The sequence below is a fragment of the Eupeodes corollae genome, chromosome 2, assembly GCF_945859685.1.
Source record: "Eupeodes corollae chromosome 2, idEupCoro1.1, whole genome shotgun sequence".
Classification (NCBI taxonomy): domain Eukaryota; kingdom Metazoa; phylum Arthropoda; class Insecta; order Diptera; family Syrphidae; genus Eupeodes; species Eupeodes corollae.
Window position 1 is genome coordinate 41285212 of NC_079148.1, and position 26901 is coordinate 41312112.

At 31.6% G+C, this 26901-nt stretch overlaps 1 protein-coding gene across 7 annotated transcripts in view; it reads left to right on the forward strand.

Moving 5' to 3' along the window:
* Window positions 1-704: 704 nt before the first annotated feature.
* LOC129948552 (protein sidekick) overlaps window positions 705-26901 on the forward strand; it is a 244148-nt gene continuing 217951 nt past the window's right edge. For 5 of the 7 annotated variants that reach the window (XM_056059619.1, XM_056059621.1, XM_056059620.1 and 2 more), the window contains exon 1: window positions 706-2071. In XM_056059619.1, coding sequence (XP_055915594.1) covers window positions 1915-2071 — 157 coding nt within the window. In that variant the 5' untranslated portion in view covers window positions 706-1914. Of the gene's footprint in view, window positions 2072-26901 lie in introns of all 7 variants that reach the window. The other 2 variants (XM_056059622.1, XM_056059625.1) reach the window with 1 other exon arrangement.

Sequence of the window (26901 nt, forward strand, 5' to 3'; positions counted from 1 at the left end):
TCAAAAATTGTAGATATTGGCTTTAAACTACTTTTATCTTTCAAAAAATATTGTTGTCAACATTCAGTAAAATTTAAAAAAAAATCGAATTGACAGTTTTTTTACAAAAAAACTTTGAAAAAAAAACAATACTAAAACTTGGTAAAAATTTACTTTCGACTTAAATTTGTTCAAATTTTAAAAATATTGGCTTCAAACTTATTTTATTTCACAGTAATTATTATATAAAATCCAACAGTCCGTTTTTTAATAAAAAAATAAAATCAAAAAATAGGACGCAAATTTGGTCAAAATTTATAGACAAACTTTTAAGCAAGACAAATCGACAGACGGGATGGGAAGTTATCAGTATGGGTCGCATTCCAGCTTCTTTTTTAGTAATGAAGAAAACCGTTAATAGAAAACACCCTCAAGGCGTTACTTATTCTTGCAACAAACAATAAAAATAATTTCAAATTGGAACTCTAGCAACATAAACATGAGTACAAGAAATTCATTGTATCCATGTTATGTTTATAAACTCTCTCAACACTCAACACCTGTCTATGCCAAACATAAACATGTAGATACCATTAGTTCTCCTATCAACCACACCACACATTTGGCGCTGCCAGCTTTCCACTCAAAAACAACACATCCAAAACTGAGTATTTTCATTGCAACCGGTTTTTGTCAAAGGTATTCCACTCAATCACAAAACCTAAGGCACTCAGTTTGGTTTTGTCCGTCGTCGTTGCGCGATGTGTGTTTCTGTTGTGTCCATGGATGGGAAATAACGGTCGGGCTAAAAATTCTTCACCTAAATTTAATTTATCGCGCCGAAATTTCGCTCATTCTAACGTTAATTATTGTAATTACAAAATCATTTGATAAACAAAATAAAAGCTCAAAGGCAAATAAATGAATAGGAAGTGATAATGAGATTTTGTGAGAAGTCCTTAGGGAATTACATTTTAACCCATGACACCAACAACGAGACCAGATGAATCAACAGGTGGCTTGTCTTTGTTTCTAATTTGTGTGTTCCAAAGGCGGTGTGTATGATAATAAAAGAAAAAATAAGTTAAAACCATAAATGTTTATTAAGTTCCAAAGAGATGGCTGTCGGTACCACCTCTAGCTCTGTTTACTTTAAGTGAAAATTTAATATAAAAGGAATCGAAGGCAACAAAAGCAATTTCCTCGAATTCATTCAAAAATATCTCTGGAAATAAAATTGAAGTGTTGAATATAGTTTTTAATTAAAAGAGAGAGAGAGAGAAAATAAATTATAAGTTTATTTATCAAGAAAATGTAAACGAAAAGAAAAAGAGGTTCGTTGGATCGTTCCCTTTTGTATTTGTGTACCTTGTGTGGTTTAAAAGTGTGTTCCATTCCCATTCGGCTTGCCTAGCTTTTAGTTTGGCGATCGGCGCTCAGATCGGATCCGCTCAGGTGCAGGTGTGTTGAATGTTGACCAGGGAAAAAGGAAGGGGGCTCTTTGCACAAATACCTACAAATTCATTGTTTTTCCTATTCTCACGGCAAAGGTGTGACCCAGGTGTTTTAAAAGTGTTTGTGAGTTCATGCTACAGCCGCAGTCGCCGGGTAAACGGGGTGAAAACGTGTTTTTACTCGTAGTCTATCTATGTTGTATTTTTGAGTGTGAGAGCGAGATAACAACAACAACACAAAACAACGCATGAAGATCGTTTAAATTTGTATTGTGCTAAATATGCTACGTCATTAAAAGAAGCAAACAAAAAAGAAAAACATAAATAAATAAAATAAATTATTTAAAATGTTACTAAAGTTAAATTAGATCTTTTTTTGTAAATTTGTAATTAAAAGAAAGTTAATTTAAATTTTCATCCATCTTCTTAATAATTCCGTTAAATAATAAAAACTTCAACACAAAAACTACAACAACCAACGATGGAGGAACGAGAGAGGCGGCTGAGGCTGAGACTGAGGCTGCGACTGCGGCATTCCTCTTCAAGTTTTCAAAGCAAAAGGATAACAAAGGCGCATTTGTGGATTACCTGTTTTGTGATCGTGCTCTTTGGAAATATTTATCCATGTAGTTGTACAGGTATGCTGCAGTTTTTTATTTTTGTTTCAATATATATTTAAAAGTATAGTTATAGCTTATATAGTGCATAGGTTAGATAGGTATAGAAGTACATTCATCTTTCATATAATTTCTCAAGGGCCTCCTTTTGGGTTTTCGAAGATCGTTTGGAAGGTATTTTAATTTTGAACTCAGTTTATTGGTGTTGTTTATTTATTGTTGGTGTATAGGTTGGTATATTTTGAGGAAATTCAAACTTGTACTCGAATAGCTGTAAATTTAATTGGGTGTTGGGCCTCTCTTTCTTCTTATTCTTCCTTTTTATTGTTTATGTTGGTTTAGTTTTTGGTAGGTAGATAGGTATACATATGTACATATTTCGATTGATTTTATTGTTCTTAATTTTGTTTCCTGTCGTATGAAAAAGGCTTTTAGAAGGCAGGAGTATTAAGAGGAAGCTAAGTATAATTTATTTCGGATAATCAATAGCAGTTATTTTGTGTTCCATAGAATTCTTCCTTTATCATCATTTGGTTCTTTTGTTAAAAATAAAAATTAGAGCACAACTTTAAACCAAAAAGTAAAGACCACATTCAATAAATTTCATCGAAATCCATTGTTTCTTTGCTAAGGCTTGAAAGCTTCAAGAACTTAAAAACATTTTAGAAATTATAGCATACAAAAACTACCTACAGCTGTGTTCATAAAAATAGAAGTGGTGGTCACGTTTTATTAGATTGTCAATTATTTAAATGACGGAAATTCTTAAAAAAAATTAACGGTCTTTCGTTTTCATATTAGAGACTTTTAGCTTGAAGTAATGCTCTACTTTTCCCGGTGAACACACATTATTTCAAACTCTCTGGATATAGAGTGTTCATAAAAATAGCAGTGCTCTTGATTTTATAAGTAAAAAGTGTTAAAAATTCAATTTGTTTTATTTTCCTATAAGTAAATAATTCACTATTTAAAGTTTTAAGTATTTGTAACATACTAGCATATAAAAAATTAATAAATATTAGCTCAAAAATAAAAAAAAAGCTAGGATTCGACCCACACTGATAACTTCCCATCTGTCTGTCGATTTGTCTTGCTTAAAAGTTTGTCTATATGTACTCGTATCAATTTTTACCAAATTTGCGTAGATTCTATTTTTTATGAAAAAACGGACTGTTGGATTTTTATATAAAAATTACTGAATATCGAAAACAATATTTTCTGTGAAATAAAATAAGTTTGAAGCCAATATTTTTAATTTTTGAAAAGCTTTTTGAGTCGAAATTAAATTTTTACCAAGTTTTAGTATTGTTTTCTTTTAGAGTTTTATTTTTTGTAAGAAAACTGTCAATTCGATTTTTTTCAAAATTTTACTGAATGTTAACAACAATATTTTTTGAAAGAAAAAAAGTAAATTAAAGCTAATATCTCAAAGTATTGAAAAGTTATTTGAGTCGAAAATCAATTGTTACCACCTTTTATACATTTTGTTTTTAGGTTCTTATTTTTTGTAAAAAAATTGTCAATTCGATTTTTTTTTCAAAATTTACCGATTGTTGAAAACAATATTTCTTATAAGTAAAAATTAGTTAGAAGCTATTCTTTCATTTTTTTGACAAAATATTTGAGTCGAAAATCGTTTTTTACCAACTTTTGTTAATTTTGTTTCGGTTTTTTTAAAAAAAAAACTATCAATTCGATTTTTCTCAAAATTTGTCCTAATGTTGAAAACAATATTTCTTATACGTAAAAGTTAGTAAGAAGCTATTATTTCAAATTTTTAAAAGATATTTGAGTCGAAAATCATTTTTTTAACAATTTTTGTTAATTTTTTTTTGGTTTTTAATTTTTTGTACAAAAACTCTGTCAATTCGATTTTTTTTTTCAAAATTTTACTCAATGTTAACAACAATAGTTATTAAAAGATAAAAGTAGTTTAAAGCCAATATCTACAATTTTTGAAAAGATATTTGAGTCGAAATCATTTTTTACCAATTTTTATAAATTTTTTTTAGGTTTTTATTTGTTGTAAAAAAACTGTCAGTTAGATTTTTCTCAAAACTTGTCCTAAGTTTGAGAATAATATTTCTTATAAGGTAAAATAAGTTTGAAGCCTAAATTTCAAGTTTTTGAAAAGATATTTGAATCGATATTCAATTTTTACCAACTTTGAGTAATGATTTTTTTAGATTTTTATTTATTTTAAAACTATCAATTCGATTTTTCTCAAAATTTTACCAGATGTCAAAAACATTATTCTTCGTTGCACAAAATTGTTATGGAGATGAAATCATATTTGAGTCGTAAAATTTTGGAGTTGACACATTTTTTTGTCAGTTTTTTTTGTATTTAAAAAAAAAACCGTTAAATGGATTTTTTTCAAAATATATACTTCATTGATATCACGTTACAATATATTATTTAAAATTTAATTCAAGTCTCTAGCGTTTTTGGTTCGTAAGATATTTAGGGTTAACCAAAATGTTTACCTTTTTTCAAACTGCTATGGTAAAAAAAACCACCCATGCAATTTTCTTGAGAGCCCGTTCTGCATCTTTCTGCCTCATTATCTGTATAACAAAATTTATCTGAAATCGATATCTCTTCTTGTTCTTGAGCTATGGACGTACGAACGTACGTACACACGCACGCCCAGACACCTTCCTAAAAATCTTTTATTTCGACTCTAGGGACCTTGAAACGTCGAGAAATGTCAAAATTTTTAATTTGGCAAAACGGACCCATGCAATAACTTCCTATGGAAAGTTAACAATGAGACTGGCAAGATTGTGCACCGAAAAATTCGAAAACTGCGTTTGGAAGGAAAATCCTAGCAAAATATCCAAGGCTGCTCAGCAACGGCAAAATAAACCGAGAACCCTAGGCCCAAAAAAGATGCCTACTGAAAGAACTGACAGAAAAATTGTTCAGCTAGCAAAATAGATCCCTACCATAGGCTCTTGGAAAATAAGAACCTCATAATTTTTTTTATAAAATATAAAAACTTAAAAAAAAATTACTTGGTAAAAATTTACTTTCAACAAATATCTTTTCAAAAATTAAAAAAAATATTGGCTTCAAATTAATTTCTTTTAAAAATATTGTTTCCGACATTCCGTAATTTTTTTATATGAATCAAACAGTCAGTTTTTTTCATAAAAAAAGTTAAATCTTACAACAAAAATAGATTTTGAAATCAAACTATTTCATCATATTCAAAATATTGTTGGTAATTTTTAAATTTGTTAGAGTAACTCAACTGAAACTTTTTTAACAAAGCACCAAAGCCTGCAAACCATTTAAGCAATACAAATTGGCAGACGGGATTTGAAGTTATCAGTGTGGGTCGCTTCCCTACTTTTTTTTTTTTTAAATCACAATATATAAACCATTTTTATGATAACCGACCTTTTCCCAAAAGTCTGACACGTCCATTTTATCAGTAAGATTATGATCTTGAGATGTGATGATTTTGAGATGTTGAGCCATCTGTCAATAAAATGTGAAATGAATACATTCAGCGTGTACATTCAATGATCGTGATCTTGCATTTGTTATGTGGTGCATTCAATTAAATACATTTATGTACCGTTTACAAATAAAAAGTAATTTGGACTTGCATTTTATTTTTGAGAATAGAGTCGAGTTTTTTTCAATTAAAAATGACCATGCGACCAAGTAAGAAAAAACTGGCAACCGTGCGTAGGACTGTGGCAATGGCTAGCGTGGCCTCTAGATAAGTCCGAGACGATTGACAAAATCTTTTTTAAACAAAAAAGCTAAATTAAAGACGTTATTTTTTTTGAAAATTGCACGTCCAAAAAAAACCTTTAAGTATTACTTAAAAAATGAGGTTAATACATTCAGTTATTATAAATTTATCCACTACAATGTATTTGTTTGTTTTGCTTATTATTTTTTATGTTGAAAACAAAAGTTGAAATAAGTAAAGTTTAAATTTTTCTATATTATCTACCGCTTCAGCCATTTATGGCTAAGCATTGTAAACAAAAAAAAACTAGTTTTATTTATAATTTTTAACCTCTCAAACCAGTCCATAAACTTGTTACTTACCTGTCATTAAATTTCTTTTTATTCATTTCCGTCAAAAGCCGGTAAATACATAAAGTAGATAGCCATCGATGTCTTCAAATATGAATGTGTGTTAATTCAATTAAGTATTTAAACTTAAAAGTTATAAAGTTATCATTATTCTCTTATCTTTCATAATTTTTTAGTGATTTTGTCAGATGTGTTAGGTTTGTAGTACAATCACCTCTCAAAGTTGGTTCATATGCACTTAAAACAACTACCAATTAGGGGTTATAGACAGTTAGTTGATTGTTTTCCTTTACCTTGTACATGTACCTTGCATTTATAGAAAACTTGACTTTCTTAATTTGCCATCAAGTGACTTTATCAAACTCCTGTTGCATCGTAGAAATCGCGGTTTCAAGCCACATGTGTCTGACAACAATAGCTATATCGTCTGCATAAGCAAAAGCTGTGCTTTTTGACCCGTGTGGTACACCATGTGTGCAACTTCATTCTTTACCCCATGAACTTCCAACCTTATCTCTAAAAGTTCTTCCCATGAGATAGCTCTTCATCCATTTCCATAGAGTTCCCCTAATGCCAATTCTGTTAAGGACATCCAAAAGTTTAGTGTGACTCAACGTGTCGAATGCCTTGCTGAAGTTTACGAACATAACCAATACGTGATGGTTTTTATTGAGACTCATATTAATAGTATTACAGAATTCGCCAAGAAGTCTTCCCGTATTTTTACCTTTTTGAAAACCATAATGATTGGGTTGCAGGAAGCAGTGTTTTTCAATGAACTTGTTTAGTCGTCTTAAGACAACTTCTTCAAGACATTTTTCAACAGCTGATAAGATCGAAATTGGCCTATAGTTGAGTATTTCACTTACACTTACAAATAAATATATTGTAAAACTTTTGGTTTTCAGTTTTCAAATAAAGATATTTATCCAATTTTACAACAATTTGCAATCATTATTTTATTAAAAAAAACCAAAATATCATTTGAGGTCAAAAATTATTTCTATTTAGTTCGAATTTAAATAAAATGTACGACTGGTTCGCATGAACTTGTTCCGGTATTCAAAGAGTTTGTTTAAAAATATGGAGTATCTTTAATTAAAGATTTAAAAATATACCCACAAAATAAGTTTGTCTTATTTTAATGTCATTCGATTTCTCAAGAAAACCTTAAGTTTTCAGTTTTTTTTTTTGAAAATCGTTAGAGTCGCTTTTTTTAAAGTAAATTTTGTGTTTGTAAAATTTTTCATTTATTATTTAAAAATATTTTTGGTACGCAAATTTTTAAAATATATTACTATACTGTTTATATAAAATTTTCGTGAAAAATTGTAGATCCGTTTTTGAGATATGGAATTTTAAAGAAAAAAATGTTTTTAATATGTTGACATTTTGATCATCAAATATGATTTAGAAAATATCAGAGCTTTTTCATAGACAGATTATTGAAATCGGTTCATGAGTTTTTGATACAAATTAAAAAACAGAACAACGTTTCTATGGAAGGGGGGGGGGGGTACGCTTCTGGAGCAAAACCTAAAAATTTGTTTTAACTGAAAGAAGCCAAGTTTAAAAAAAATAATAAAAAATCTATCGGTTAGTTTTTTAGAAATTTCGAACTTGCGATTTTTGGTGGAAAAATTTGTATCTGTTATTTTTGATCTCAAAACATTTAAAAATCGCCTAACACGAATCTGCGTAAAACCTTATTTCCAAGTTCTTGCTCAATCGACACAATATTTGGGGATGTATGGGCGAGGATAGACAAACAGACGGACGGGCTTGGTAACGGCCTTTTGAAAAAACTTATTTACTTACTTTAGGTGGCGCTACAGTCCTGTGTAAACTAGGGCCTCACCCAACAAACTTCTCCATCTGGCTCGGTGCCTAGCTAGATGTCTCCAGTTTCGCGCTCTAAGTTGGGTGAGGTCACCTTCCACTTGTGCGCGCTACCTGATCCGCAGTCTTCCTCTACTGCGCTGTCCTGTGGGTGTGAATTCGAAGACTTTCCGGGCAGGAGCATTGGTTTCCATGCGCTCTACGTGACCCAGCCGTCTTAGTCGTTGGACTTTTAATCTTCTGGCTAAGTCTACGTCGCTGTACAGACCGTACAGCTCGTCGTTCCATCTTCTCCTCCACTCCCCTTCGATGCATACGGGACCGTAGATCACACGAAGAACTTTTCTCTCAAAGCGACCCAAGGTGCTTTCATCTGCTTTTGTCATAGTCCATGCTTCTGCACCGTATAACAGAGCGGGATGATAAGGGTCTTATATAGCAACACTTTGGTCCCTCCAGAGAGGACTTTAGCACTCAATTGCTTTCTTAGCCCAAAGAAACAGTCATTAGCAAGAGTTATTCTGCGTTTGATCTCAGCGCTGGTGTTGTTTTCGGCGTTTACAGCGGAGCCTAGATAGACGAAGTCCTTGACTACCTCAAAGTTACGTCTGTCGATGGTGACGTTTTGACCAAGACGTCGGTGTTATATGTTCTCTCTTGACGACAGCATGTAAACGGTGATTTTTTAAGAGCTTGAGAACTTTAAAAAAAAAAAACGCATACAATTTGCAAAATCTCATCGATTCTTTATTTGAAACGTTAGATTGGTCCATGACATTTACTTTTTGAAGATAATTTCATTTAAATGTTGAGCGCGGCTGCGTCTTAGGTGGTCCATTCGGAAAGTCCAATTTTGGGTAACTTTTTCGAGCATTTCGGCCGGAATAGCCCGAATTTCTTCGGAAATGTTGTCTTCCAAAGCTGGAATAGTTGCTGGCTTATTTGTGTAGACTTTAGCCTTGACGTAGCCCCACAAAAAATAGTCTAGAGGCGTCAAATCGCATGATCTTGGTGGCCAACTTAACGGTCCATTCCTTGAGATGAATTGTTCTCCGAAGTTTTCCCACAAAATGGCCATAGAATCGCGAGCTGTGTGGCATGTAGCGCCATCTTGTTGAAACCACATGTCAACCAAGTTCAGTTCTTCCATTTTTGGCAACAAAAAGTTTGTTAGCATTGAACGATAGCGATCGCCATTCACCGTAACGTTGCGTCCAACAGCATCTTTGAAAAAATGCGGTCCAATGATTCCACCAGCGTACAAACCACACCAAACAGTGCATTTTTCGTGATGCATGGGCAGTTCTTGAACGGCTTCTGGTTGCTCTTCCCTCCAAATGCGGCAATTTTGCTTATTTACGTAGCCATTCAACCAGAAAATTTGTCGATAAAAAAGCGGATTTTCTGCCAACTTTTCTAGGGCCCATTCAGTTCTTGCACGAGCTGTATTTTATACGGTTTTACACCAAGATCTTTGCGTAAAATCTTCCATGTGGTCGAATAACACAAACCCAATTGCTGCGAACGGCGACGAATCGACATTTCACGGTCTTCAGCAACACTCTCAGAAACAGACGCAATATTCTCTTCTGTACGCACTGTACGCATTCGTGTGGTTGGTTTAATGTCCAATAAAGTAAACTGAGTGCGAAACTTGGTCACAATCGCATTAATTGTTTGCTCACTTGGTCGATTATGTAGACCATAAATCAGACGTAAAGCCCGAAACACATTTCGAACCGAACACTGATTTTGGTAATAAAATTCAATGATTTGCAAGCGTTGCTCGTTAGTAAGTCTATTCATGATGAAATGTCAAAACATACTGAGCATCTTTCTCTTTGACACCATGTCTGAAATCCCGCGTGATCTGTCAAATACTAATGCATGGAAATCCTAACCTCAAAAAAATCACCCTTTACTTTGTTTTGTCCTGATTAACCGTTAAACCCATTTTTGCCGCCTCTGTCTCAAAAGCCCCATTGACATCACACTGAGTTCTTCCGATTATGTTAATGTCATCAGCATATGCCAGTAATTGGACAGACTTTTGAAAGATAGTGCCTCTAGTGTTGACGTGTGAGCTCTGCACTATTTTTTCAAGCACGATGTTAAAAAATCACAAGACAGCGCATCGCCTTGTCTAAAACCTTTTTTGACATCGAAAATTTCTGTAAAGTTGCTTCCAACCTTTATGGAGCAGCGTGAATTCTCCATGGTCATCCTGCACAAACGGACTAGTTTGGCAGGGATGCCAAAACTAGACATGGACGAGCTGTATAGAGACAGCTCGTCCCTGTAGTAGCTGTCATATGCGGCCTTGAAATCGATGGGAAAACTTATTTAAAAATCTTTAAAAAAATGACATTAGAATCACTGAACATTATTCAAAAAAAAAAGTATTTGAAGCCTTAAATCATGAGGAACCACCTTTTATGTTTTATTAATATGCCACTACCAAAATTCACGCATTTATTAATTTTATGTGTCAACAAATCAATATTTTTAAGCTTCATCGAATCTAAAAATATTAAAAATAAATATAAAAATATTACCCCTTCAACCCTTCTCACCTCCTGTTCTACTCATTCTTTTTTAATTAAAAATAAATTCCAGGAAAAGAGACTCTACAAATTTTTTAAAAGAAATTCCAGTAAAAATAAACATTTACAAATTTCCGCTACTCAAAACACAGCTCAAATATCCATTACGATTAAACTCCGGAATCACTCTTGAACTGGTTAAGTTCACTTAAACAAGTATAAAACTTGGCAAACTATATAAAAGGCAAAAAAGGAATCCAAGTTTGTCTTGTGTTCAATAAAAATAACAACAAAAAAGAAAACCCTAAAATTGTGTCCTTTCTCCAATATGAGTAGAAGACATACAAACATACCTCTCCCAATTGACAAGAAGAGTGTCAGTGTCAAATAATCCAACTACATCTACGTAGGCATAGGTCGTTAAACAAATTCCCTTGAACTTGAATACCAACTTTTTTTTCCAACAAAATTAATGAAGAATAAAAAGGCGAAATTTGTTTATAACCGAAAGACTTTCTCAATGCAATGCCTACATCCTTATACTTAAGGAAAAGGGCAAGGACTACCTACCTACTTCCTTTTAAGGGGCATGAACAAAGGCAAAAAAGGAAAAAATATATAACACCTGGTGCGAGAATAATATTTTATTACCTAACTGCCAAATCGAAGGATATTCTTATACATACGAGTATACATACTTTTTTCGTATCCTTAAACGGGATATATCGTGTGTCAGAATTTGAGTGATTTTATTTTTACTCGGTTGTTTTTAAGTAAAATCTCGTGGATATTATAAGCGTGAGTTATGGAATCACTAAGTATAAAAACCCTACTTAATGTCTTGGATAATCAAACATAATTATGGGATAATGATGATAATGTAAATATTTAGCTTAGTAATTTTTTGTTATTTGTTTGTTAATAAACTTGAAGGATATTCTTGATGGATCTTCTGGATAAAAGCTTGTAATGAATTTAAAGTATTAATTAACTTTGTTCGTAAGTGAAAGCTATCTCACATTGCATTAGTGACCTTTTTGGCAGGAGCTTGTCAATCGAGTCCTATTTTTAGGTATTTTAAAAAGCAACAAGTCTAAGAAGCCAATAAAAGTGGATTTAATTTCAAAGAACTTAATTAAAAAGATACTCGCTTCCAAATTATTTATTTCACTCTTCTCTTCATTCATTTTCAAGGACATACGATTTTAAGTACCTACTTAACTGATATTTTGCCTTCTTAGAATTTATATCTCACACCTCTTCGCAAGAGTCTTTGGATCTATCTATGTAATTATTATTGATTGCGTATTGAAGAAGTTAAACTCTTAACAGGATTAATATTAAATTTCAAAGGAATCCTTTTCAATTTGTGTGAACATAATGGAAACATTATTAGTTTAATAATTCACACTCTGTACGCACTCAATAAACAATTTTCAGCTTCAATTAAAAAGCTTTGTGTCGAAGTGTCTGTGACAAATAACTTTCTTTCAATAAAACTTTTTTTTAAACTAAAGTTTTGCTTTCTTAATTAATTGGCCATTTTTATATAACAAACCTTGAGTTTATTATTTTTCAAAAGTTGTCCTTTAAATTCAAATATTATTTGCATTATTTTTGTATTTTTTACTTCGACTAAGTTTCTTATCGTTAATTTTAATTGCTTTCATAATAAGGATTTTTTTATCAACACAAAACACACACAAACGTATTCCTAGAGAAATGGAAACTTTAGAAAACATAAAGTAAGGAAGCTGTTTTAAGTAGAATTGTACATAAACAGGTAGGCTAGGAACTTTGTTCTTTTATTTCTTTTTCTGAATGAAAAGTTTTACTTTTGAATTAGTGAAATATTCAAATTTAGCAAATCATTTTACAAATCGTTTTGAAGTTCAAAAGATTTGTTTAAATATAAACAAAAATATAAAGAAAACAAAATAAAATTAAAATTGTTGTTTTTAAGTTTAAATTAATTTATTTAATTCCTTTGACTGGCAAAGCCAGTTTATTTTAAGAAGAAAAACTTTTGTACCATTTTTAGGAACCGAAACGGCTGGAGATTGGAGACTGCCGGTGCTATTTATGTTTTTAGTTTGTAAATAAACAAATCATTAAAAAGAACTCACTGATTGTCGAATAAGAAACGACAACTTTGGCAAAGTAGATGTTATCAAAGTCAACATAAATCTTAATTGACGAGTGTTATTTATAAACTCATACTAATGATTTTCATTTGATAACTTTTTAATTCAAAGTAAAGTTTGATAGAAAACAAACTCGATGACATTGTACATATGATGATTTGATAAATTTTTTTTAGAAGAATTTAAAAGGTTTACATGAATTTTTGATCACCAAAAACAGTGTTTAAAAAATAATCTTCCCAAAAATTCTCTGAAGGTTTTGTAGACTTGTAGTTTTCAAGTAATAAAACGCATCTAATTTAATGTTATGGGTAAAGAATTTAGCTTCAATATAAAGGATAACTTCCTATCCCGTCTTTCGACTTGTCTTGCTTTAAAGTTTGTCTAAATGTACTCGTATCAATTTTTACCTAATTTGCGTATTATTTTCTGTAGATTTTATTTTTTATGAAAAAACGGACTGTTAGATTTTTATATCAAAATTAGTGAATATCGAAAACAATATTTTCTGTGAAATAAAATAAGTATGAAGCCAATATTTTTAATTTTTGAAAAGCTATTTGAGTCGAAAATCAATTTTTACCAACTTTTATTATTTTTTTAGGTTTTTATTTTTTGTAAAAAAAACTGTCAATTTGATTTTTCTCAAAATTTGTCCTTATGTTGAAAACAATGTTTCTTATAAGTACAAATTAGTTAGAAGGTATTATTTCCAATGTTTGAAAAGATATTTGAGTCAAAAATCATTTTTTCCACCTTTTGTTAATTTTTGTCGGTTTTTATTTTTTTGTAAAAAAACTGTCAATTCGATTTTTTTCAAAATATTACTGAATGTTGACAAGAATAGTTTTGAAAGATAAAAGTAAATTAAAACCAATATCTCAAATTTTTTAAAAGATATTTGAGTCGAAAATCAAGTTTTACCAACTTTTGTACTTTTTTGTTAAAAAAAATGTCAATTCGATTTTTCTCAACATTTTTAAGAATGTTGAAAAATATATTTCTGATAAGATAAAATAAGTTCAAAGCCTAAATTTCAAGTTTTTGAAAAGATATTTGAATCAATATTCAATTTTTACCAACTTTGAGTAATGTTTTTTTTAGATTTTTATTTTTTATAAAAAAAAACTAACAATTCGATTTTTTTCAAAATATTACTGAATGTTGACAAGAATAGGTTTTGAAAGATAAAAGTAAATTAAAACCAATATCTCAAAGTTTTGAAAAGATATTCGAGTCGAAGATCAATTTTTACCAACTTTTTTACTTTTTTTTAGGTTTTTATTTTTTGTAAAAAATTTTTATAAAATTTTTATAAAAAAAACTGTCAATTCGATTTTTCTCACAATTTTATCAGATGTCAAAAACATTAGTCTTCGTTGCACAAAGTTGTGTTGGAAATGAAATCATATTTTAATCGTAAAATTTTGGAGGTTACAAATTTTTTTTTCAGTTTTTTTGATTTATAAAAAAACCGTTAAATGGATTTTTTCAAAAAAAATATACTTTTTAGATATCACGTTACAATATACTATATAAAATTCAATTCAAGCCGGTAGCGTTTTTGGTTCGTAAGATATTTAGGGTTAACCAAAATGTTCACCTTTTTTTCAAACCGCTATGGTAAAAAAACCACCCACTTAATTTTCTTGAGAGCCCTTTCTGCATCTTTCTGCCCTATTATCTGTATAACAAAATTTATTTGAAATCGATATCTCTTCTGGAAAACTATGGACGACGAAAAAAACGTCGCGAACTTACGTCCACACACGCACGTATTGACATCTTTCTAAAAATCTTTTATTTCGACTCTAGTGATCTTAAAACGTCGAGAAATGTCAAAATTTTCAATTTGACAAATCGGACCCATTACAATAACTTCCTATGGGAAGTTAAAAAGAGACTGGAATTGGGTCGCATCCTCATAGCTGATAACTTCCCATTCCGTCTGCCGATTTATCTTGCTTGAAGGATTTGTAGGTTTTTGTGGTTTTTTAAAAAAGTTTTCAGTTGAATTATTCCAAATAATAGTTTGATTTAAAAATCTATTTTTGCTAACGAGTTTGTTAGTTGAAAACCACTTTTTACCAATTTTAGTAGCATTTGCGTATTATTTTTTGTAGATTTGAATTTTGTATGAAAAAAAACTTACTGTTGGCTTTTTATAAGAATTTTACTGAATATCGAGAATATTGGAGTTCTACTTTATCGTTCTGTGTCACTCTGAAGCTTAAACTCATTTTGCCATCTGACAGCTACAGTCGTTAATGTTTTAACTTCCTTCTTGTGATATCAACGCGTCGCATCACTCGAACATCATTTTCAATTGTATACTCATTTCCAACAGGTTATGGGCCCAGTGGATTGCCCGAACTAGAATATTCTACAGATATGGATATCCTCCATTTTGTTCGGTATTCGGTATAATGCAACAGGCATAACAAAAATTGAAACCCTTAACAAGGACCATTATAATACCTGGCGGATGCATATGGAGGCACTCCTCATCAAAAATGATGCCTGGGAATACGTAAATGGTGCTAGTCCCGCACCAGCTCCAGGTGCGAAGGATCCATCAGTACACACAAAGTGGTGTAAGTATGATCAAAACCAAGTCTAATATAATCTTGTCCATCAGTCTGACGAAGGTATTTTCCTCGGTTATCTAAAAGAAAATAACGGATACAGGGGGTAGGGATATCAGACAAACGCCAAGGAGTTATTTCACGAGATGTCAAGTTCTTGGAAAGTAATTCGTAGGAAATTCCTGGTAGTACGCAACATCAAATGGTGGAATTGCCATTGACTCTGATTGAGACAGGCGGTGATGACATAGTTCTCAGCGACAATGTTCAGACAGAGGCAGAGGTTCCTGACGAGACGGTAATGGCATCCGATTCAGATGATTCCGAATTTTTCGATTCAGGCAACAATCCGATAGGTCCACCAAGAGAGTTCCAGGTAGACCTTGCAAAATCAAGACCGGTTTGTCTGGAAGACCTAGAAAAGAGTATTGTATCACTTTCGAGTACGGGCTGCTGGCCGAGATAGGCCTTGATGTAGCTGTTTCCGGTATTGACGCTAGAGAATGCTACGAAGCTATGGCAACTGAATTGAAATTCATCATAGCAGATCTTCGGTAGACAAAGTCATTGATAGCAGGATGGTGCTTAGGAACAAGCACTGCAAGTGGGGTTCGCTCAACGACCTGGCGTAGACTTCGAGGAAACATTCCCTCCAATGACCCGATTGAGTTCCATACATTTAGCCACGGCTATTGCATCGCAATATGGGATGACTATTCACCAGCTTGATATCACGGCTGGCTATTTGAATGGACGACTTTCAGAGAAGATATTTATGGAAATTCCTGACATGACGCTGGAATCTCTTCAATTTATCCTAAGGAACGTAAAGGATGGCTTGATTAAAACAAAGCAAAGCAAAAAGAATGCTTGCTAAAATTCAACAAGGCAACAAAGTGTGTTTACCTTAGAAGGCGCCTTACGGCCTGCGTGAGGCAGGACGATGCTGGTACTAGAGACTTAACAAAGAACTGCAGCGTTTTGGACTACATCCTACGAAGTCTGCCCCTTGTGTATACGTGCGTGGTTCAGGGGGATACATGCTTATCGTACTTGTCTACGTGGATGATATTCTCGTCATCTCTCGGAATGCCAGTGATGTTAAACAAGTTAACGAGAGTTTGTTGAAAACATTTGCCCTTAAGGACCTTGGTAAAGTTCAATGTTGCCTAGGTCTAGAGTTCATCAAAAGAGTTGATGGATACTCCATACATCAACAAGGTTACATAGGTGATGTGGTACAGAGATTCGGGATGGCAGATAGTAAACCAGTTTCAACTCCGATGTGTGTCGGTGCAGCGAACAACTCCAACTCGGTAGCAGTTGACCGTGATCAAGGGAAGGTGCCATATCGTGAGCTTGTAGGATCGATTATGTACCTGGAAATGGGTACTCGCCCCGATATCGCTTACGCTGTAAGTTTGTTAAGTCAGTTTAAAGGTTTTAAAGGGAGTCTTGCGCTATCTTCAGGGTACCAAGAACAAAGGTTTGATGTATCAATGCATCGGAAACCGGATTGACAGGTATGGTGGATGCAGATTAAGGATATTGCCCGAATGATAGGCGCTCGTACATTGGGTATGCTTTCATCCTCGCCGGTGGAGTCACGTAAACAGAGGACCGTTGCACTCTCTTCCATCGAAGCAGAATATATGAGTCTCACAGAGTCTGTTAAGGAAGGTATTTATCTGCAAAAATTCATCAGAGAACTTGGATTTGAGTCGCCTGTGAAGGATGTGTCGATCCTTTGTGATAACATGAGAGCTCAGAAACTAGCTTTGAATCCAGTGTTTCATTCCCGTACAAAACATCATCATCATGTGCGGGAAGCATTACCTAACAACAACATTCATCTTCATTACTTGAGGACTGAGGAAATGGGAGCTGACGTTTTGACTAAGCGCTTAGCTGGACCTAAGCACTGGAAGTGCCTTGAGATCCTTGGTCTACAGTCACTTAACGAGGTGGAGTATTGGGAGTTCCACTTTATCGTTCCGAACAAGCTGAACAAGCCTAAACTCATTTTGGCAACTACAGTAGTTAATATTTCACCTTCCTTCTTGTGATATCAACGCGTCGCATCACACGAACATCATCAAAAAGCTGTCAATTCGATTCTTCTCAAAATTATACCAGATGTCAAAAACGTTATTTTTTCTTGCATAAAATAATTTTACAGATAAAATAATTTTTTGTTCCTAAAATATTCTAGGTCACAATTATGTATTTTTTAGTTTTTTTTTTATTGGTTCGTGAGATATTTTTGGTTAACCAACTTTTTTTTTAAACTGCTATGACAAAAAAACATCCACTCAATTTGTTTAAGAGTCCTTTCTGCATTAAAAAAATTATCTAGAAGTCGATATCTCTACTAGTTATTGAGATATGGACGACGAAAAAAACTTCCCGTACGTACGTCAACACGCACTCTCTAAAAATCTTTCATTTAGGCTCTAGGGACCTTGAAAGTTGATAAATGTCACAATTTTCAATTCCACAAATCGGACCGATTACAATTACTTCCTATGGGAAGTTAATAATTTTGGGCAAGTGTCAGCTTCGGCTGGCTCAAACACGAAGACGAATTTTCAACAACTACTTGACGTATGGGCCCACTTTTAGGCGTAAGTCAGCAATAATCCGTCGTATGTTCTCTTTCAATGCTTCTGTCGTTTTGGGTTTATCATCGCAGACAAGCGACTCCACATTACTCCACCAAAAATAGTCAAGAGCCGCACCATCTTGAGGCCCTCTAAAAGTTTCCCTTAATAAATTGATGCGTTGCGCGAACCGAAATTTGAACGATTTGCCAAAATTGTTAGAAGTAATAGTCCATTTCTTATAAAATGACCAATCAAAATGAGCCTAAATCAGTGACAGCTGTCAGAAAGACCAACTCCAACAAAAGTATTTCGAAATTTAAGTCCACGCATCTAAAAAAAATCACTCGTTATTAACTCAACAATTAAACATTTTTTTTTTAATGAAAACCGCTTTTACAATTTTTTTTCTGGGCCACAATAATTTTTGACAACTCATATAGTTGTTTACATTTATATTTATATTTTATATATAATTTTATTAACTAGATAAGTAAAAATTAGTCTCTTTTTTAAAAATCTTAGTGTTAAATGTACTTAAAGTCAGATTTTTTTTAAATTTTAAAATTGTTTGTATTTTCATTTTCCAAAAATAATAATCAGTTCGTTGAGATTTAAAATGTAACCACCCATTTTCTAACAAACCATTTATGAACCTATTGTTCGAATTCATTTCAAGGAAAAAGAATGCAACTATCTGGAAGATCACACTACATTTCTACACTTCTGTATTCTTGCTTTTAGAAATATCCTTGTTCACTGAAATATCAAATATTCTTCCTCAATGTACTAACTTTGTTTTAAATTTCTTCAAACTTCAAAATAGTGTCAATGTACATATTCGCATTATAACTCAGGAATCACTATATTAACTCCAGCCATCCGATGATCAGACAATTTTCTCAGACTCTCAACAAAACCAATGCCATAATATTTACATTTTACAACAACCATAAATTCAAATCACAATAAAATTCCATTTTTCATCCCTTACTCCCGCACTGCTCGTGTTTTACAGATTCAGATTGAATTAGTTATGGAGCTGTTAAACTCCAGAACTCCAAGATTTAGATACTCGTACTCGTACACATAACCACAAGACAAATTGGTTATGTCAACAAAAACATGTGTTTTCAAAACTGTATGTTCAGTTTAGCTTTCGACTTCATAAACTTTTGGTCTTCGTTTCTTATTGTCTTGCAAAGTATCTACATATATCTAAATATACCTTCCAATGTACACATTTAAATAAATATCTATGTAAATCTTTTTGAATTTTTCTTCTGCTAAAGAACAAAAGAAATATTTAAAGTAAACATACAAAAATATAAACTACCTACAAACATACATACTTCTTATACCCGATAGCCATGTGCATAATATTTTATTTCCATTGCAATCCAAAAATGGTGTTCAAGTTGTGTTACCACATTTTCGCCATTTGCTGCATTCTTATGTCAGGAGAAGTAACAAGTTCGCTCACCACCCGACCAAATATGCACAATCTGTGGGATAAACAACGGTGATTTGGTGAGTGGCCGGCAACAAAAATAAAAAACCTTTAAAAAAAGATACAAAACTTATTCACAAGCATGAAATAAGATACAATCATGAAGTTGGAAAATGCATGCAGCACAATGCAGCATTTTATACTTACTGCAAACATCTCTCTCTATCTCTTTCAATCTTTGTCTATCTCTCTCTCAGTCTACTCCAAACAATTGAAATTGGAATGCCCAGAGTAAATTTTGGAAACCCAACACTCTTTTATTTTATATTATATTCAAATCAGTAGCAGGTATCTTTTAGATGCATGCATATATGCAACTGCAATATAGCACTGTAGGCTATTTTCAATATTTGTGTTTTGTTTTTATTTTCGAAACTATATGAGCTTGCTTTTCATTATCTAGACAAGAGCCTTAAAAAAAAAGACAAAATAACTAAAACTAAAATCAAAACAGAAAATAATAACTGTGTCTATGTTTTTCATATGGTTTTTCCTTCCTCTGTCATTATTGTGATGATTTTTTTTGTATTTATTTTGCAAGGCTAAAAGATAACGAAAGCTGTTTGAAATTTGATTAAGTCGTCTGGTTTGGTGTCAGTTGTGAGTTCAGTGGGAAGAGTCAGACACCTGACACAGTAAACAAATCTAAAACTGGAATGCCTTCCTACGGCCATGATGGCTGGTATGGCATGGCAGTGTCTGATCTCACTTTGTACTTAATGATGACAACTTATTGTATATGTAATCTAGCAGGGGTGGATTTAGCAAAAATATTTTTTTTTCTTAAATGTCTTTTAAAAGTTTTTTTTTTAACTTCCCATAGAAAGTTATTGTAATGGGTCCGATTTGTCAAACTGAAAATTTTGAATTTTTTCGACGTTTCAAGGTCCCTAGAGTCGAAATAAAAGATTTTTAGAAAGATGTCTGTTCGTGCGTGTGTTCTTACGTCTGTACGTTCGGACGTTTTTATCGTCGTCCATAGCTCAAGACCAAGATGAGATAACAACTTCAAATAAATTGTTTATAATATTGCAGAAAAATGGGGAAATAGCTCTCAAGAAAATTACATGGGTGTTTTTTTACCATAGCAGTTTAAAAAAAGGTGAACATTTTGGTTTACCCTAAATATCTTACGAACCAAAAACACTAGAGACTTGAATTAAATTTTATATAATATATTGTAACGTTATATCAAAAAAGTATATTTTTTGAAAAAGAAAATAAAATTTTTATAAATCAAAAACACTGACAAAAAATGTGTCACCTCCAAAATTTTACGACTAAAATATGATTTCATGTCCAAAGAAATTTGGTGCCACGAAGAATAATGTTTTTGACATCTGATAAAATTTTGAGAAAAATCGAATAGACAGTTTTTTTATAAAAAATAAAAATCTAAAAAAACATTACTCAAAGTTGGTAAAAATTGAATATCGATTAAAATATCTTTTCAAAAACTTGAAATTTAGGCTTCAAACTTATTTAATCTTATAAAAAATATTGTCTTCAATATTCTGAAAAATGTTGAGAAAAATCGAATTGACAGTTTTTTTACAAAAAATAAAAACCTAAAAAAATGTTTAAAAGTTGGCAAAAATTGATTTTCGACTCAAATATCTTTTCAAAAATTTTAGATATTGGCTTAAATTTACTTTCATCTTTTAAAAAATATTGTTGTTAACATGCAGTAAGATTTTGAAAAAAATCGAATTGATAGTTTTTTTACAAAAAAATAAAAAACGAAAAAAAATATCAAAAGTTGGTAAAAATTGAATATCGACTCAAATATCTTTTCAAAACTTTGAGATATTGGCTTTAAACTACTTTAATCTTTTAAAAAATATTGTTGTTAACATGCAGTAAGATTTTGAAAAAAATCGAATTGATAGTTTTTTACAAAAAAATAAAAAACGAAAAAAAAATATCAAAAGTTGGTAAAAATTGATTTTCGACTCAAATATCTTTTCGAAACTTTGAAAAATTGGCTTCAAACTAATTTTATCTTATAAGAAATATTGTTTTCAACATTCGGTAAAATTTTGAGAAAAATCGAATCGACAGTTTTTTTTACAAAAAATAAAAACCTAAACAAATTAATAAAAGTTGGTAAAAATTGATTTTCGACTCAAATATCTTTTCAAAACTTTGAGATATTAGCTTTTATTTACTTTTATCTTTCAAAAAATATTGTTGTCAATATTCAGTAAAGTTTTGAAAAAAATCGAATTGACATTTTTTTTACAAAAAATTAAAAACCGAAAAAAAATAACAAAAGTTGGTAAAAAATAATTTTCGACTCAAATATCTTTCTCAAAAATTTGAGATAATAGCTTCTAACAAATTTTACATATAAAAAATATTGTTTTCAACACTATTTCAAATTTTGATAAAAATCGAATTGACAGTTTTCTTAGAAAAAATAAAAACCTAAAAAAAAATGTATAAAGTTGGTAAAAATTTATTTTCGACTTAAATGGCTTTTCAAAACTTTGAGATATTGGCTTTAATTTACTTTTTTATTTTAAAAAATATTGTTGTCAACATTCAGTAAAATCTTGAAAAAAATCGAATTGACAGTTTTCTTAGAAAAAATTAAAACCTAAAAAAAATGTATAAAAGTTGGTAAAAATTGATTTTCCACTCAAATATCTTTTAAAAAATGTGAAATGTTGGCTTTAAACTACTCTTATGTTTCAAAATTTACTGTTGTTAATATTCAGTAAAATCTTGAAAAAAAAATCGAATTGACAGTTTTTGTACAAAAAATTTATAACCGAAAAAACTAACAAAAGTTGGTAAAAAATGATTTTCGACTGAAATATCTTTTCAAAAATTTGAGATATTGGCTTTAATTTACTTTAATCTTTCAAAAAATATTCTTGTCGACATTCAGTAAAATTTTGAAAAAAAAATGACAGTTTTTTTTTACAAAAAAGTAAAAACATAAAAAAAATTAACAAAAGATGGTAAAAATTTACTTTCGACTCAAATAGCTTTTCAAAAATTAAAAATATTGGCTTAAAACTTCTTTTATTTCACAGAAAATATTATTTTCGATATTCAGTAATTTTTATATAAAAATCAAACAGTCCGTTTTTTATAAAAAATAAAATCTACAAAAAATAGTACGTAAATTTGATAAAAATTGATACGAGTACATAGAGAAGTTATCAGTGTGGGTCGCATCCCAGCCTCTTTTTTTATATCATGGAGTTGTGTACTACACATCATTAACAGAGCTCTAAAGTTCTTCTTTATGTTTTAACTAATTTCTCTTAAGGACACATTTCAGACAAAAATATGGAGGAAAACTAAAAAAACTTAAAACATTTCAAAAATAAATCATACAAAAATAAACTTACAAATTTCGTCAGGAAATCTATTCAACATATAATTACCGGTAACTTAGTTAGCTAGTAGGCTCTCTTCTACTAGTGAGATAGATAAGATGCTAAGTGCTGCCCAAATGAATTTTCTTTTTTATTTTAAAATTGAAAACAAAATTAATGTTATAAAGACATGACCATAATAGAAAAAAGAAAACGCTTGCTCTTTTTAAGAAACACGGAATCCCCAAATAATAGTCCAACTTTTTAACTTCTGACAACCAAAATCCGTTCCTGGTTTATTGTTTTTCTCCTGATAGGTGAATCTACATTGAAAAAACAAATCCCAACTGTAAAGTAGACAAAAATAAACTAGAATAAGTTAAGGAGAACTTTTTGTATTTGTCAATTGGGCGGGAAAAACTGTTATGCAATTGAAAATAAAATAAAGTTCAAAAAGTTGATCTCGATGCACAGAAAAAAAAAACTAAAAAATCCAATAATTAGTTCTTCCACATATTGACATACTTCTATGAAAGTACCTATGATATACCCAACCCACCCATAGTGTGGAAATGTCATAGTTTAGAAAGTTCAATGCGGTCACTCTCATTATTAAGGTCATTGAGTGTTTAAGAAAACTTAATATAGAATTTCAACTGACGACATAACATCGTCTGGCTCTGGATTGAAATAAAAAAAGTTTAAATACGAAAAAATTGCTGAACCCGCAGCTTCTGCAATTGCATTTTTATCCTATTGTTGTTGTTTTGCAATACCTTCTATAAGTAGTAATAATTGCTCCCTGTGTATTGTCAGTCAATTGTTGACGCCATTCAACAACTTCAACACAACTCTTTGGATAGGCTATACCTATTATGAGCTTCAGTCATAGAGACAGCAGAGATGAGGAAGGGAAAAGAGAAACAATAATATTGATGGAAATATAGAGACAAACTTGTCGATCCGGTAATGACGATGACGTTGACGTTAGGTGGCGCTGAAGGAAGTAGGTTATACTCGTTCCTACATTAAGAGACGTACAAAATGTATGACTAAGTTTGTTGTTTGTTGTTGTTTTATTTTGTTAATTATGATTTTTTTTTTTGGTTTACCAGATAATTTTTGCTGACATGAGTAATTTTATTGGAATGTACTTTAAGCGCCTTTTCATTCAGTAAAAAATTCTCATTCACGTTTTTTACATTGAATTCAAAAATGAACAGCAAAATTGTTGATTTCCAATGAATCGTCAGGTGGATATTATGTTAAACTTTAATTGCTTTGAATGGTGTTTATGTCTATAATTTATTTACACTTCACATTTTTGTATTATAGGTATTTGTATACTGTCTGCTATGATATCACATTTATAAATGCTATCTATATAAAAAATCAGTCATAAGTCAATTTGACATAAAGAGTAGAAATTCTCAATTTTTACAATATCTTACAAAAAAAAGAGGGAAAACAAACAAACTAGTGAACAAGTTCTACAAAAAAATTCCCTTTTACGCATATAAACAAATTTGATATGATTTGATCATTGACATACTGTACATGGACTGCTAGTAGCCAACTTCACTATGGTTCCATTTTTAACGGACAAAACACTAGCGCAAAAGAAAGCTATGCGGAAAAATTTTGTAACATTTAAATTTAATACTCACAGCCACTGCTGTCGTTCTTACTACTATAGTAGTATTTTACTGTTTTCACGGACGAAAACTACTCCCCAAAATCAAACGGAAAAGAAATTTGTATTTGGCTTACAATAAAAAACAAAATTTAAAATATAATGCCCCAATAATAGTGCAACAGCAGAAAGAAAATTTTCAGATGTAAGCTTTATAAAAGATAAAATTCACTTAAGTTAGAAACGGTGAATGCCTGGAACTTCTTTAAAACAATTTCACCGAAAAATGGGAGCAATCGAAAACTTTAATCGAAAAAAACAAAACATTGTATAAGGCGCCAGTTATAGCTTTCATTGGTTTCCATGATTGCAAACAAACATTGGAATTTTTTTGACAGGTCATTTGTAGCTATCCTTAAACATTTCTGTCATTGAAAAAATTTCCCGATTGAAATCCACCGACAAAATTTTACTGACAGAAATCTATTATTCGAATTGTGTGAAATTGGAACACAAATCAGTGGAACTATTCGTTTCACTTTTGAACATAAAGTATCAGCTGTACAGGAAAATGAATTTCCGTCCGTTGTAAAAAAAAATAACTGCGCAATTACACTTTTTTTTTCTTAAAAAAAAAATTCTTGTGTTTTTTTGTTTTTATAATTTGCAGGCACTCAAGGGGTTATTAGTACTCTTTACATGTTTATATTTAAACACAGTGCGAGCATAAAGAAAATAAGGAATGATTTAAAAGGAGATACCGGTGCACATTGGTTTTAAAGTTCTGAACATCAAATTGGGAGAGAAAAACAGAGTTGGCTAAAGCATTCCACATTCTTGAAGTGCGATTTAAGAAAGAATCTCTATATCTTGACAGTACGCCCGAAATTGAGCTCAAGGGTAATCTAATGAGCATTCTTGGAAGTGCGAGAATTACGGCTGAATCGTTTAAGGGGTGGAATGTAACTGGCTAGTTCAACAGAACATTGTTTGTAAAAATATCGATAAAACAACGAAAGGCATGAAACATTGCGGCGGTGTTCTAGCCATGTAAATGTTTCGATTAATGTTTCGATTATAGTTCTATCGCCTGTCATTTTTAAAGCCCTTTTTTGTATTCTATCCAATAATTTTAAACTTGTTTTAGGGGCACCTGCCCAGATATGCGAATTATATCCAAGCTTTGGACGGATGAAGGCTTTGTAAATTACAGCCAGATCAGTAGAGGTGGAAAATTTCTTGCACCGTCAGAGAAATCCTAAGCACCTGTCATCATTTTTGTCAAACTTTGGGTTTGATAGGTTTTACCCTGTTCGGGATAAAATTTCTCATTCCACAAAGAATTAAATTTGTAACCATATCTGCGCTGGAATTCACGTCACTATCGAGGAAGAATAGTTCCTGAAGAATTCATTGAGACCGTCCCAGTTGGCTTTTTCATATTGCCAAACGGTTCTCATAGGAGTTTTTTCTTTAACTGGGTTTTTTAGACATGAGAATTTTGCAGATACGATACAATGGTCTGATGTGCCTAGAGGCAGTAATACACTGATTGTGTATTTGTTAGGGTCAGAGGTTAGAAACAAGTCTAGGGTGTTGGCGGATTGACCTGCAACGTCAGGGATTCGAGTTTGCTCATCGACAAGCTGAGTTAATTGATTTAACTCACCAAAGATCTCAACATACCTTCCTTCCGGTGTTGATTGGCCAGAATGACGAAGCCAACAAGAATTGTGAACATTGAAGTGTGATTTCCGGTGTAGGATTATATAATTTTCTTTTCTAATCATCGTCAAAAATTTTTTCTGGATCGATTTCAATGGTAGCTATAATTGGCCCCTTAATGTTTGCAACTGAAAATATGAAACATCGAATTTACAATAATGAATTAAATTTATTCATGAATACTCAAACATGTATGTTGATGTAAAATATAATTTAAACTGTCAATTTCTTATTTAATAAAAAAAAAATGATGAATTTAAATTATTTATTTCAACTATATTATTTTAAAATGTTGGCTTTTAGCAGTGAAAGCAAAAATTTGGTACGACTAACATTCCTCTATTTGTCTGTTTTCGGAACATTAACCTTCGCCATTGGCCAATTAACTTCGAATTTGGAAATTATTATTTTCAGTTTTTAATTTTGTTCATGGGCCAAGCATGTGTTTGTTGTTTTTTCAATTCAAGAAAATACTCCCCAAAATGATAGAAAAATACTGCTCTTGAAATTTTTAAAACGACAGCACTGCTCACAGCAAAAAAAAAAACATGGCATCGTTTGTCGTCAACAAATTATACTAGATGTCAATACTTTCTATGTCAAAAAAAGCTTAGCTCAACTAAATACAAACCGATGTCGCTAAATATTTCATAACTTTTTTCTGCCACTGTGCCTGAAAGGGCTAGTGTAGTTAATTTGAAGTGGAACCATTTTTATTCAAATTTTGTATGGAAAATTCATACCACTAGTAGTCCATGTATAGCATGTCAATGGATTTGATACTTGCTCCAAATTTTAAATTATGTATAATCAACTTTACTTTCTGTTTCTATAATTCAACAACAAAAAGGATACAATTTCATAATAAAGTCTTGAAAATACAA